This window comes from Gossypium hirsutum, chromosome D07 (assembly GCF_007990345.1).
Source record: "Gossypium hirsutum isolate 1008001.06 chromosome D07, Gossypium_hirsutum_v2.1, whole genome shotgun sequence".
NCBI lineage: Eukaryota > Viridiplantae > Streptophyta > Magnoliopsida > Malvales > Malvaceae > Gossypium > Gossypium hirsutum.
Window position 1 is genome coordinate 4,086,268 of NC_053443.1, and position 12,827 is coordinate 4,099,094.

The following is a 12,827-nucleotide window of genomic DNA, read 5'->3' on the forward strand; positions in this document are numbered from 1 at the left end:
TATGATGATTACATTTCCAAGTAATGAATCGGATTTTAATGGAAATAATCAAGACTATGTTTCTCAAGATTTGAATGATAGAAATCATGATGAAGACAAGATAAAGAAAGATATGAATCAAGTGTCTCTTCAACCATTTATAGGAATGAAATTTCAATCGTTGGAAGAGGTTTTAGGGTACTATACTAAGTACACAAAACAAAAATGTTTTGGGGTCTGTGAGAGTAGTATAAAATCTAAAAAAAAATCAAAAAAATCTTTCCACAAGTATTTGTTTATCCAAAGGAAGGCTATCGAGATAAAAAGTATCTTACTCATATTGCATTTTAGTCCATTTATTTGAAAAACTTGCGAAATGATCCCTTACATTATAAAAATAGAAAGATGGTACCTTCTATTGATTTTTGCTGCTAAGTTGGCAATTTGGCATTTCAAACACTAATGTGAATGAAAAATTAAAGTCGAGGTGAATTTGTTAAATACTTATGGTTATTGTCAATCTTTAAACTAAAAAAATCCCTCTAAATCCTTAACCAAGTTAGAAACTCCAAATTCCTTAAACCATTTTTAATCCTGCCTTCTTTAGCAGTTTCCATAATCAACATTTCCAACTTTTGAGTCAAATCAACCATGTCTGGAGACCAAACTCTATAACCCCAAATGGCTAAGAGCTCATCCATACCATTGACTTTCTCATCATTTTCCTTTAATTGAACTACCAGTGCTCTCATTTGTCTCTCTTATCAATGACCATTGGCTTTTAGTTTGCTAGTGAGTCCTCTCCAACCACCAGCACCATTTTGTGGACATTCACCATGTGCCACCAAGATTTAGGGTTAAACTCGTATGTTGGAGTTATTGTGAAGCTCCCTTAGCCTTTCCTTGTTGATACTATTAGGGTTTTTTATCCTTGTACTAAGTCCAACCCCAATGCCTCTAGGCTTGTAGAGCTTATAGCAATTGAAGGGTTAATTTGAGCCTTTTGGATATTTTTTGGATCTTGTTGGCTTGGTCCTATTTATTGGACCCTTTAGTATGTCATTTTAAGCATTTTTCAAACCCTTTCAGTGCTACTCACTTGGCTCAATCCAACAAGCAAGCTTGGGAAACTAGACTTGCTGTTTACACCTTTCTTGTGTTACAATACGCGGGTGAGCAAGGCCTCATTAGGTCCGAAACCGAGCAAACAAAAGACAACTAAGCCATGAGGTTGTTCGAGTGCTTCATACTCTAGAAGTCTGACAGAGGCTGAATCCTAGTAGAACCAAATAGAATGTTTTGGGAGCTCTAAAATAATCCACCATCATATAGCATTTAATAGGGTGAGGCGGGAATGTTATAGAATTTGATCTAGATCATCCATTGAGATCATTTGCAATCGTTGGATCAAAGTGGGCTTGCCTATATAAGGAGAGGTAGAAAAAAAATGTACAAGAGGAAAAAGGGCAAACAAGGGGAAAGAGAGAAGAGAGAAAAATAAATTGAATTTTGATTGGTTTGCTACTTGAAGAATCATAACCTTTTCCAATTGGTTTTAAGAGCCAATCAAAAATGGCAATTACGACGGACTGTTAGGTTGTTACTTAGTCAGGACTCCTAACAAAATACTTATTTCATTAATTTCTCTAAAACTTTTCATTTTACTAACTTGCTACTAATTGATTCTTAACTAACTTTTAAATTCTATAACAATGGTTACAAAACAAAAAATTCTATAACAATGGTTACAGAACAAAAAATGTATAGGAAGGAGGGGAAATGAGAGGAAAGAGAGAAGAGAAAAAGAAACCGAATTTTAACTGGGTTATTAGTTCAAGAAGCATAAATCTTTCAATTGGTTTTAAGAGCCAATCAAAAATGCAATTACAATGGATTGTTAGGTTGTTACCAAAGCTTGTTACCCAGCCGAATGAAATACACCGTATCACTAAACCCTTAACTCCCAACAAAATGCCCCATTTCATTGATCCTCAAAACTTACGGTTTTATTAGTCTCCCTAAAACTCTCGTTTTACTAATTGTTTCTTAATTAACTTTTAAATTCTATAGTAATTTATTATATTTTACCATATCTTATAGGACATTTGTCAATCCCAAACATTATTACTTATATCCAACATGTTACTATTCTTTAATATGGATTTCTTCTTTAACCAATGCTAAGTTAAACTTTTTTTTAGAGATTCAACGATATTTATATATTCTATTCCCTAAATGTATAAAATCACACAAAGGGATTCCTGGTTGGAGCCATGAGCCGGATCTAACATATAAATCAAAGTCATTTTGTTTTTCCTTCCCCTTCAATGTTTATTTATTATATGAATGGTTGGAGCCATGGGTCAGATTTAAATTTTTAAGTCGAATAATTTTAATCTGTTAATTAATTAATAAATAAAATTATTTATTTAAAATTATTAATTATGAAATATTAATAATTATTTTAATATTTAATTAACTAAATAAATAATAATTTTTACTATTTAAACTTACCTGATCCAAAACTATACCTATGAAAGTGAAGGGCTAACTGCCTTGACCTCAAAAACGGCATGAAACTAGGCATAAGTTAAATAGAGCGAAGAGGGTTTCAGCGTCTGGGTCTTGGCATTGATTTATTATATTTGTTTCATAAGATACCTTCCTTGGCTAATTATAACACGAAAAGGAAAAGCTCACACTAAAGAAATTAACCCCGTTGCTGATATTGTTGTTTTTATAAAAGTTGGATTTTGCTAATTTTGTATTTTGGAAAGTTTTTTATTCAAATTCATCTTAAACCCTTTTGGGGTTGAGTAAGAGTAAATTCAATATAAGAATTAGAAGGTTTATTTTTGGATTGAATACATGAGAATTACAATTTAGTAATGAGTTTATGTTGGTATTAAAAAATTCGATGAAGAAAAACTAGCAACCGTGCATATGCATGTGTTTAAATAAATTTGCATATCCTGCAATTTATTCACGCTTTTTATATTGGCTTTGGGGCTATTCACCTGATAAAAAATACGGCCTCGAAATACTTCGGAGTGGACGCCAATTTCGATCGTCAACAAATAATGCCTTCCATCCCCATCGACAACGACGTCTCTACTTGCGCCGTTTGTTCCAATCCCGCCTCCAAGAAGTGCTCGCGGTGTAAATCTGTTCGTTATTGGTACATAACGCTCCCCCCCCCCCACCAATATTTTGGGGTTTTTTTTTTGCGATGATTACTGCTGTTTTTCATTATTGTTATAGCTGAAGTTTCTTTTGCTTTTCGAGATAACGAAAATTAAATTAGGAATGCTTTTTTTTTCTATTAAGTTGCAAGTTTTATGCTTTTTAATTTACTTCTCTTTTTCTTAAAATAAAATAACCATTTGTTATTTTCTTATTTATAGGTCAGAATATAGAAAGAATTGTTTTTGCTACCATATTGGGGTTTCCTGGATTTTTTTGCTTATAGAATCTGGACTTATTCAACACTAATGGTGTGTATAAATTAGAAGCCTTGAAAGTTCAATGTCGATACTTTGATTACCTATCAGTCAATTCTACGGAAAGATGCCATATTTCTAGTCCTATTTGCATGAGTTATCGAAAAGCCTCTTAATCTCAATGATCCTTGACTTCAAAATTTGCATTTGTTGTCCAATATAATAAAACTAGAATTCTCCATTAGCGTGCTAGTGAACGATGATTTACTAATTTCTTAATTTATGTATTCATCATTTGAATGGTTTGATCTCATTACTTTTACTTTCTTTTTCAGTTCCTTAACTTGCCAGAAGGTGCACTGGAAAGACGGGCATAAGACAAAGTGCAAAGTAAATTCAGCACAGACTGCTAACACAAAATCATTTTCAGGAGTTGCTTTGGTTCCTGCCCGCGGAACCTCTACAATCAGCAAGAAGCCGACAGAGGTTAATCCTTTGACCCATTTTAAAACCAATAGAAGTAAATTTAAAACGCATTCTTTCTTCTTCTTCTTCTTCTTCTTCTTCTTCTTCTTCTTCTCCTCTTTTTTTTTTCTCCTTTTTGCAGGTTCTTTTCCCATATAATGAGTTTGTAGAACTTTTCAACTGGGAGAAACCAGGATTCCCTCCGCGTGGACTCTTAAATTGTGGGAATAGGTTCATATTTACCATGCTTATATTTCTTTTTGTTCAAGCTTTTGTTTATTATTATTGTTATTTGTTAGAACTTTTTATTAGACGGGATAAGTTTATGGTTCTTATTCTTATCTTTATTTATTTTTCCATGTTTGTCCTTTGCCTACAGTTGCTTTGCCAATGTTGTTCTGCAATGCCTTGCTTCTACTCGGCCTCTTGTTGCTTACTTATTGGAGAAAGGGCATCGGAAAGAGTGTAAATTTAGAAACTAAAACTGCTACTCTCAAGGTTGTTGAACAGCACCTGATCTTCATTGTAATTTCTTCTTTCCAGGCAGACGTAATGATTGGTGCTTTCTGTGCGAACTTCAAATTCACATTGAAAGATCAAGCCAAAGTCTTCATCCATTTTCACCAACTAATATTCTCTCAAGGTTGCCTAATATTGGAGGTAATCTTGGTTATGGAAGACAGGAGGATGCTCATGAATTCATGAGGTTAGCATCTCATATTTGATTGCATTCTCTTTTAACATCTTGAAATTAACAAGAGGAAGTTGTTGACTTCTAGATTTATTTGTAATTAACATTGCCTTTTTTTCAGGTTTGCTATTGATACAATGCAATCAGTCTGCCTTGATGAATTTGGTGGAGAAAAAGCAGTTGATCGTAGCTCTCAAGAGACAACCCTTATTCAGCACATATTTGGTGGTCATCTACAGTCGCAGGTGATGTAACCTATTGATTAGAATAATTGATTTTTCACCCTTTTGCTATTGAACTTTGGTTATTTGGCATTGATAGAGATACTGTAACTTTGGATTCAGCAAACAATGTTCTGCAACATTGTGTTTTTTCAATTTGCTCCTTAATTTAGGCTTTTTCCTCCATCTCCCCCCCTCCTGAAGAAAAAATAGAGTAGCCATATGAATTGGAAACTCAATGTGAATAAGAGTGTTGCTCCTTAACTGGGCCAGCGTTTGTTCAGAGTCTGAACATCTTAACATTAAGGGTGTTTTTGGTTGGGAGGAAAAGTGGAGGGATGGGAGGTGGGAGTGGAAAAGTGAAAGGAAAATAAAATTGGAGTATGCTTGGTTGAGTAGAAAAGTGGGAGGATAGAAAATAGGATGGATGACCATTTTCCATCCTAATGCATGAAAACTAATTCTTCCAAATTGGAAAGATGAGAGGAGAGAAAATGAGAGATGCATATGTTAGTTCAAAATTATGCATTTTTTAAATGTTTTATTATCTTTCCTTTCAATTTTTAACTCTACCAAGCAATGGATAGAATCCATTTTTTCATCTCTCCTGGCAAGGACACCTATGGAAAGAAAAATAATGTTTTCCATTCTTCTAAAGATGGAAAATTGAAGGGGCAGAAAAATAGAATGATGGAAATATAATTTTTTTCTTTCCATAGGTGTGCTTGGTAGGAGAGATAGAAAAATTGAAAGAAAAAGTAATTTTTATTTTTACCTCCATTGCTTGGCAGAGTTGAAAAAGGAAAGGAAAAGAAATAAAACATTTGAAAAGTGCGTATTTTTGAGGTAACATACACATCTCCACTCTCATCATTTCAATTTGGAAATATTGGTTTTTATGCATTTGGATGGAAAATGATCATCTCTTCAATTTTCTTTCCTCTCACTTTCCTTCCCTACAAAGCACACTCAAAATTTATTTTCTTTTCACTTTTCCATTCCTTCCTCCCATCTTTCCACTTTTCCACCCAACAAAGCACACCCTAAAGGATATTTTAGATGATTTTGCCATAATCCTTCATATAAATCACCTTGCTTGGTATTATTCAATGCTTAAGTTTGTACCCTGATTTATATTGCTTTATCATCATGTTATAACCTTGCAGGTGATTTGTACAAATTGCAATAAGATTTCAAATCAATGTGAAAATATGATGGATTTAACTGTTGAAATTAATGGAGATGCTTCATCGTTGGAGGAATGCCTTGACCAATTCACTGTTAGAGAGTGGCTTCATGGGGAAAATATGTACAAATGTGATGGGTATCATTCATTCCCCTTCACTTGCTCTCAAGATCTGTATAATTTAGTTTGCATGGTTTTAAATTATTGAGACTGGAATTTAAGCTACATTTTATATACTTTTTTGTACATTGATGTGTACCTGTTTGGTTTATTTATGGTGTTTATTATTTTCAGTTGCAATGACTATGTCAAGGCATGGAAGCGGCTTACTATACTATGGGCTCCTAACATTCTTACAATTGCCTTAAAAAGATTTGAGGTCTTACCTACGTCTTGCATATGTTATTTGTTTGCTTTGTTGATGCTTACTGTCTTCTTTTCGTTTGCTGGTTAATAGAATCATTGATTTTTTTGGGTAAATTATACCTAAAGTCACTAAACTATTAGGAAATTTATATTTTGGTCACGCAATGTTAAAAGTTATAAAATGATCATTAAATTATTCAAAAGTTTTTATTTAAGTCACTGGGCTGTTAAGGTTTTTTTTTTAGAAAGTCCAGCTAGCTCCAAGTAATGATTCAACTATCGATACAATGGATTGGTACCCATTGACAAGTGGAAGAACATACCATAGATATAAGTCGATCTAACAGTCAATGTCAAAGATTGGAGAAAAAAGTTGTTTGAATTCTAGTTCGTAGATTCGTGATGTTTAAAGTTATTTCATGAAAAAAAAACCTTAATCGTAGAAGAGAAGGAGATAAGAGCTTTCGATTAGTGCAGGCAGTGCGAATAAAGAAGGCCATACAATATCAACTTTAACAACCTAGTAACTTAAATGAAATTTTTTGAATAGTTTAGAGATCATTTTGTAACTTTTTAAAGTTGACCAAAACATACACTTACTAATAGTTTAGTGACTTTGGGTGTAGTTTACCCTTTTTTATGACTGAAATTTCTATTGAAAATCTTTGCAGAGTGGCCAGTTTGGGAAACTCAACAAAAGAGTTAGCTTTCCTGAGACATTAGATCTTACCTCTTACATGAGTGGAGATGGAGATGATACCAATGTATACAAACTTTATGCAGTTGTTGTCCATTTGGATATGTTAAATGCATCCTTTTTTGGTCATTACATCTGCTATACCCAAGATTTCAATGGAAATTGGTATAGAATTGATGACTGTAAGGTACTCCCTCTCTCTCTCTCACACGCACACACGTGCATTTACCACCATTTCCCTTTTCTGATTGTGAGTGTTGTACCTATTAAAAGAATCTCTCTGCGGAGTTTTCTTTGTGCCAAGACCACTGTGTCATTCGCCTTCAATCATCATTACAAAGTGGTAGACAGAAAAAAAAAAAAAAGTTTACTTGATTTCTCTGTTGTGAACTTGATGTGATCTGCCACTTTCTCCAGGTTATGAGGGTTGAATTGGCAGAGGTCCTTTCTCAGGTTGCATATATGCTTTTATATAGCAGGTACCTTTTTCCTTGGTAAATTCTGGCACTTAAAGCCATTTTTCTTTCTCCCATTCTTCTGTTCAAAGTTTTTATTTACTTTGCAGCATGTATTAATTAGAACCCCCTAAATCTTGAATGTTTGATCTGAATTAACCTGTTGAGATAAAATTGCAGCCATTGAGATTTTAAGATTTAGATACTCCTGCATCACTGCCCCTTTTAAATTGGTCATGGAGGGATACATGGATTTTGGTTGTCAAAAATTTTGCTTTTATTGTATGTGTAATCATCTTTGCAAGTGCTTTATGTCAGTGACCTTACAGGGATACTATTTGTGCAGGGTTTCTGTACGCCCCTCATGTCTTAAAACTTCAGGAACTCAGGGGAATGATGAACAGAAATCAATGAAAGCTTTAGTTGAACATTGTCCAAAGGAGCAAATTCAGTGCCTACCTGAAAATGAGTCCATCACTTCTAGTCTTTCTCCGTCCTTGTCATTGAATGGTAGTTTGCATTCAGAAATTCCTGGACTTAAAGTTGAGTCATCTACAGGAATGAATACTGATGCTCAACCTCAGGATGGTGATGTGGTTAGGTTAAAGTCCAACTCCTCTCTTTCTGAGGAAGTTTTCTTCCATGAAAACAACTCATGTTTACAGATTGATTCAGAAGTTATCCAAATAAATGGTGATGATATGGATAAGGTTAATTCTATAGCTGTGAGAGGAAATCCAGAGAATATGGATAGGATTAGTACTCTGCCATGTTCTACTGATATGAAGAGGATTTGCAGGTCTGACAAAGATCTATTTGATGCAACCAACTCCGAAGATATATAAAAGCCGAAAGTGCGAAGACAATTGATGCAAAGCAATCTTCATTTGTTCCAAGAGAAATAAATAGCTGTCAGCTAGATTCGCTAGTATCAATTAGTTACGTGATGAAAGATTCACAAGACGTAGATATGGCCAGTTCCAAATCTAGTCCATCTACTGAAGGGGATGGTTTGTGAAAGATGAGACATCTCCAGCTCAAACCCGCTTTGAAATGCGAATTGTCGATGGCAAGGTAGTTTCCCTTGCAGTAATTGGCTGCATTTTATGGGGTAATTACTTTGTTCATATATTTATTGTTTGGATTATCCCATCATTGAAAATACTAAATAGATACTATTTTTTTAAACTTGACCCTTAACCATTTTAGGGTTACACAGTCGAAGAATGTGGTTAGAATTATAACAGGAATTCCTTTGTCAATAAATCTAAGATCAGGGCTTGAATTATTTCAGTTCTGCGACATATTTAAGCTATTTATTAACACATCAGCGCAACATGTTAATTTCACTTTCATGGCACAGTGCAAGATATAAGACAAAACAACATATTACTTTGCCTGTCTGCTTAGGATTCACTGTTTATCACATAATTGCTATTCATTCTAAAATTCTGGTTGATCCTCCTGAACAACAGCGTTGGAACCAGAACAATTAGGCAACTTTTTGGCATCTGAGTCGCTTGCAACCTCTGAAAAACAAAAGGAGTTGTTTGATCAGTAATACTAGGAGAAAAGCAAATCTCATATTGATAAACAAGATTTCTTTAACATACTATAAATTTTAAATATAGGCGTAATTCCATTTCCAATGAGCTCAAGTTTGACATAATCCTTTAAACCGAGGCTATTTCCAATGCAAATGTTTCTCCAACCGCGTCCAATATAGACTTGACCGTCTGAATCTTTGAGCCGTATACTTGCCATCCATGACCGACCTTGTTCATCAACAAGAACCGTCTCACAAGATCTGTCCAGATCATTGGACCTTGCAAATTTTCTTGGAATATTCTGTACGATATATGAAACATAACTGTGATGCCTATTGAATTGATTTTACAGGCGTATTTTTTGTACCAAATATATATACTAACCAGTCTGAAGCTTTTCATGGATTCAAGGGTCAAATTTGACACAAAATGAGGGCTTTCAAGGGTGACCGAAGTGCTTGTCCGTTTCTCATGTTGTTCTAAACCATCAAATCATATTATTAAGCAATACTTTCTCAGTATCAATGTATATACACATGGACATATATAAGGAAAAAGAATGAAAGAGCTTACTCCCAATCTCTTTTGCTGGTTGTTGGGTTTGGGTAGTTAATAGTGGATATTGTCTTTGACAGGCACTAGTATCAAACACCACAACATCAAAAACCATATTTCCTCCATATCTGAACACCAAGAAATCGCCCACATGTAAATCATGGTCTCGTGCAAAATCTTGCCACCCATCTTCAAATCTCCGGTCTCTAATCTTCACTGACCATGTTCTTCCATAGCTTCTCAGGATGGCACTTTCACAGTTAATTTGACCCTTTAAGTAGTCCTTGAAAAATGAAAGAGGGATTGACTGCAAATAATGCATGCATTACTTTAGCTCTACTTAGCAACACACCAGAATGCAGAGAGAAGAGAGAGATACTTACAAGGTGGAAGCCTGGTAAGAGGGGTTGGAAGAAGTGAGGAATAGTGGGAGAAAATAAAGCATTGGACATAGCTGCGTTGAAAGTGAGTTGAGATGTTCAAGTTCCTTGGGGAAACTGATGAAGCTTGCATTTATTTCAGGAACTGTGTTGAAACTTGGGATGCTCAACAGCACATCTTAGACCTACGCACGGCCCGCCAGGTCCGGGTAAAAATATAGGCCCGAAATATGGGCTTTAGTAAAAAAACGAGGCCCGCACCACTTTTTAGCCCGGGCCCGGCCTGAATATAATAAATATATTTTTAATACTTTTTTTTATTTTTTTTTATTTTAAAATATTTTTTTATTTTTTTTATTTTAAAATATTTGAAAATACATTTTTTATTTTTTTATTTTTAAAATAAATTTTTAGTGTTTATTAAAAAAATGAATCGGGCCGGGCTCGGGCTTATGAATTTTTTCCCGGGCCGAGCATAGATAAAATTTCAAGCCTATATTTCAGGCCGGGCCAAAAAAAATTTGGGTCTGGCCCAGCCTGGCCCATGAGCACCTCTACTACGCACTTAACTACATTGAATGTCATATTTATAATAAAATAATATTGGCAATAAATTACATCATTAGTCACTAAATTAGGGTGAAGTTTTCATTTTGGTCATTTAACTAAAAAAGTTATAATCTTGTCATTGAATTATTTGAAAGTTTTCATTTAAGACATTGAACTATTCAATAGTGACTAAATCATGACCCAATGCTATGTCCACATTTTTGGATCTCCTTGTTCGATTCTTAATTTAAGAATGATCTGGGTACTTTGTTATATGGTTTCTTGTTGTTAGTTATACTTTTCTAAAGTCTTAATTTGCTGTTGCAGTTCAGTGTATTGTTGTGCAGTGGGAGTATTATTTTCTATGGTAGGGTTCTCAACCCCTTTAAGTCTCCGACTATTGGTTACCTTTAATGAGATCGAGTTGGTTCAGATAGTTTTGATGATATCCACGTGCTTGCTCTAATTAAGGTTGTTAGTAGTATTCTCATTGACCGAACGGTCCCTAATAGCTGTAAGTAGCATAACCTTGATATATTGCTCCTGATCATAAACATACTGGTATCCATACTAATTATAATATTGATTCTAGTAATGTTGATTATTTTGCTCGTACTTGATCTCATTTTCTTGCAGTTTTAGAATGTTTTGGGTTGATTGAACCATAGCTTTTTCTCTAGATTTCTATAGATGGTGCCAATTGTCATAACAATTAAGTTACAGAAAATATTTTAAATAGACTATGATGTGGTTTATACCGTATGTGGTGAAAAGAGTTATTGAAGATGGAGGTTTAAGATGGTGATTTAGCAAAGTGAAGTTGATCTCTTTTGTTGTCTGTATGTCATTGTGTCCCCTTAATCTTTAATATTTAGATCTAGATTAAGGTGCTATGACCTGGATGCATAAAAAGGCAAAGTTAGTGTACTTGGTAAGTTGAAAGAATTAATGAAATTGAACAGAATGATGTGATCCTCTAATCACGTTGAACCTCAAAAAGAACAATGAGATTCGAATTCTAATTATTGGAGCATATATAGTTTACTTGATCTTCTAAAATAGATTAAAAAAAGACTTTAACCCAATAACTATATCAAGAAACAAACCAAAGGTACAAGGACCTTAACTCAATTTCTATAACAAGTTACGAACCAATGGTATAAGGACCCTGACCCGTTATCTAGGAAGATAAGAACCGAAATTATAAGGTAGTCACCACACTCAAGATAGATAAAAGGTGAGTAATAAGATTGGGGAGGGGGTGAACGCCACAAGAAATAATTCTTGATAAGTTCAGATAAAGTTCTCAAAAGAACCAAAGATATAACTCTTAGGGTGGGTTTGGATGGGTGGTGGGGTGCGGTGTGGTGTTTACTTTTTATCTCACGCTACAATATTATTACAGTATCTAATCTCACCACCACCGTTATTTTTACACTAACTACAGGTAGACGCACCACCTATCTCAACAACCCTTAATTTAATCAATGTACGTTAGTCTTTTACATAAGCCTAAGGACTAATATTTATACTTGGATCAAATCCCACAAGAATAGGAATGAGCAATTCGACCATTAATGAGATACATGACTTTACCGTTCAATGAATTGACGAAGAGTCACATTTATCCTCCTTTAGACGTGTGTGCATGTATGTTCCTTGGCTTGGCTGAACATGCATTGAATCTTAAAGGAAGATATGAGGCCTTTCATGTATGTTGGTAGTACATTGAACCCAAGGTAGGTGAAGAGTTGATGGTGCATGGATTCTCATGATACAATGTATCAATGGAAGCTGAACGATCTTTGGTGTATGTTCCTTGTGTGACCAATCATGGGGATGTACCTAAGACATAGTAAAAGACTGTTAAAACATAAAATGTTAAAACATAAATAAAAAAAACATAACAAACATAAAGACATTAAAATACTCATGAATGCATTAAGTAAAGAGATTGAATCTTGAAAACTAAGAGCACGTTTGGTTCGCTGTATTGGAATAGAGGCGTAATGGAATAGAGGTGTAATAGCAAATCAACTGTTTGGTTGAATGTAATGGAATAAAGGCGTAATAGTAATCTTGTGTTTGGTTGAATAGAATAGAGGTGTAATAGCATAATGGAAAAAACTAAAATGACTAGAATACCCTTAGCATAAATTTGTTTTGGTAAATGATTATTGTTATTGTTATTTAAATTTTAATAAGATTATTATTATCAATAATAAATAATTTAATCATATTTAAACATAATTATTATTAAATATATTATAATTTAAATATATAATTTAATAAAATT

At 34.1% G+C, this 12,827-nt stretch overlaps 2 protein-coding genes across 2 annotated transcripts; one reads left to right on the forward strand and one right to left on the reverse strand.

Moving 5' to 3' along the window:
- Window positions 1–2,640: 2,640 nt before the first annotated feature.
- Window positions 2,641–8,793, forward strand: LOC107953715 (ubiquitin carboxyl-terminal hydrolase 18). Its single transcript, XM_016889104.2, has 11 exons — window positions 2,641–3,157; window positions 3,755–3,905; window positions 4,027–4,115; window positions 4,264–4,349; window positions 4,428–4,590; window positions 4,697–4,820; window positions 5,963–6,120; window positions 6,277–6,361; window positions 7,020–7,232; window positions 7,463–7,524; window positions 7,847–8,793. Exons 1-11 carry the CDS (start codon window positions 3,060–3,062, stop codon window positions 8,343–8,345), a joined length of 1,728 nt encoding a protein of 575 aa, XP_016744593.1. The 5' UTR covers window positions 2,641–3,059; the 3' UTR covers window positions 8,346–8,793.
- Window positions 8,786–10,134, reverse strand: LOC107953716 (B3 domain-containing protein REM5). The gene is made up of 5 exons (XM_016889105.2): window positions 9,986–10,134; window positions 9,621–9,909; window positions 9,432–9,526; window positions 9,114–9,348; window positions 8,786–9,029 (listed from the first exon to the last, which is right to left on the reverse strand). Exons 1-5 carry the CDS (start codon window positions 10,052–10,054, stop codon window positions 8,944–8,946), a joined length of 774 nt encoding a protein of 257 aa, XP_016744594.2. The 5' UTR covers window positions 10,055–10,134; the 3' UTR covers window positions 8,786–8,943.
- Between the last annotated feature and the right edge of the window lie 2,693 nt (window positions 10,135–12,827).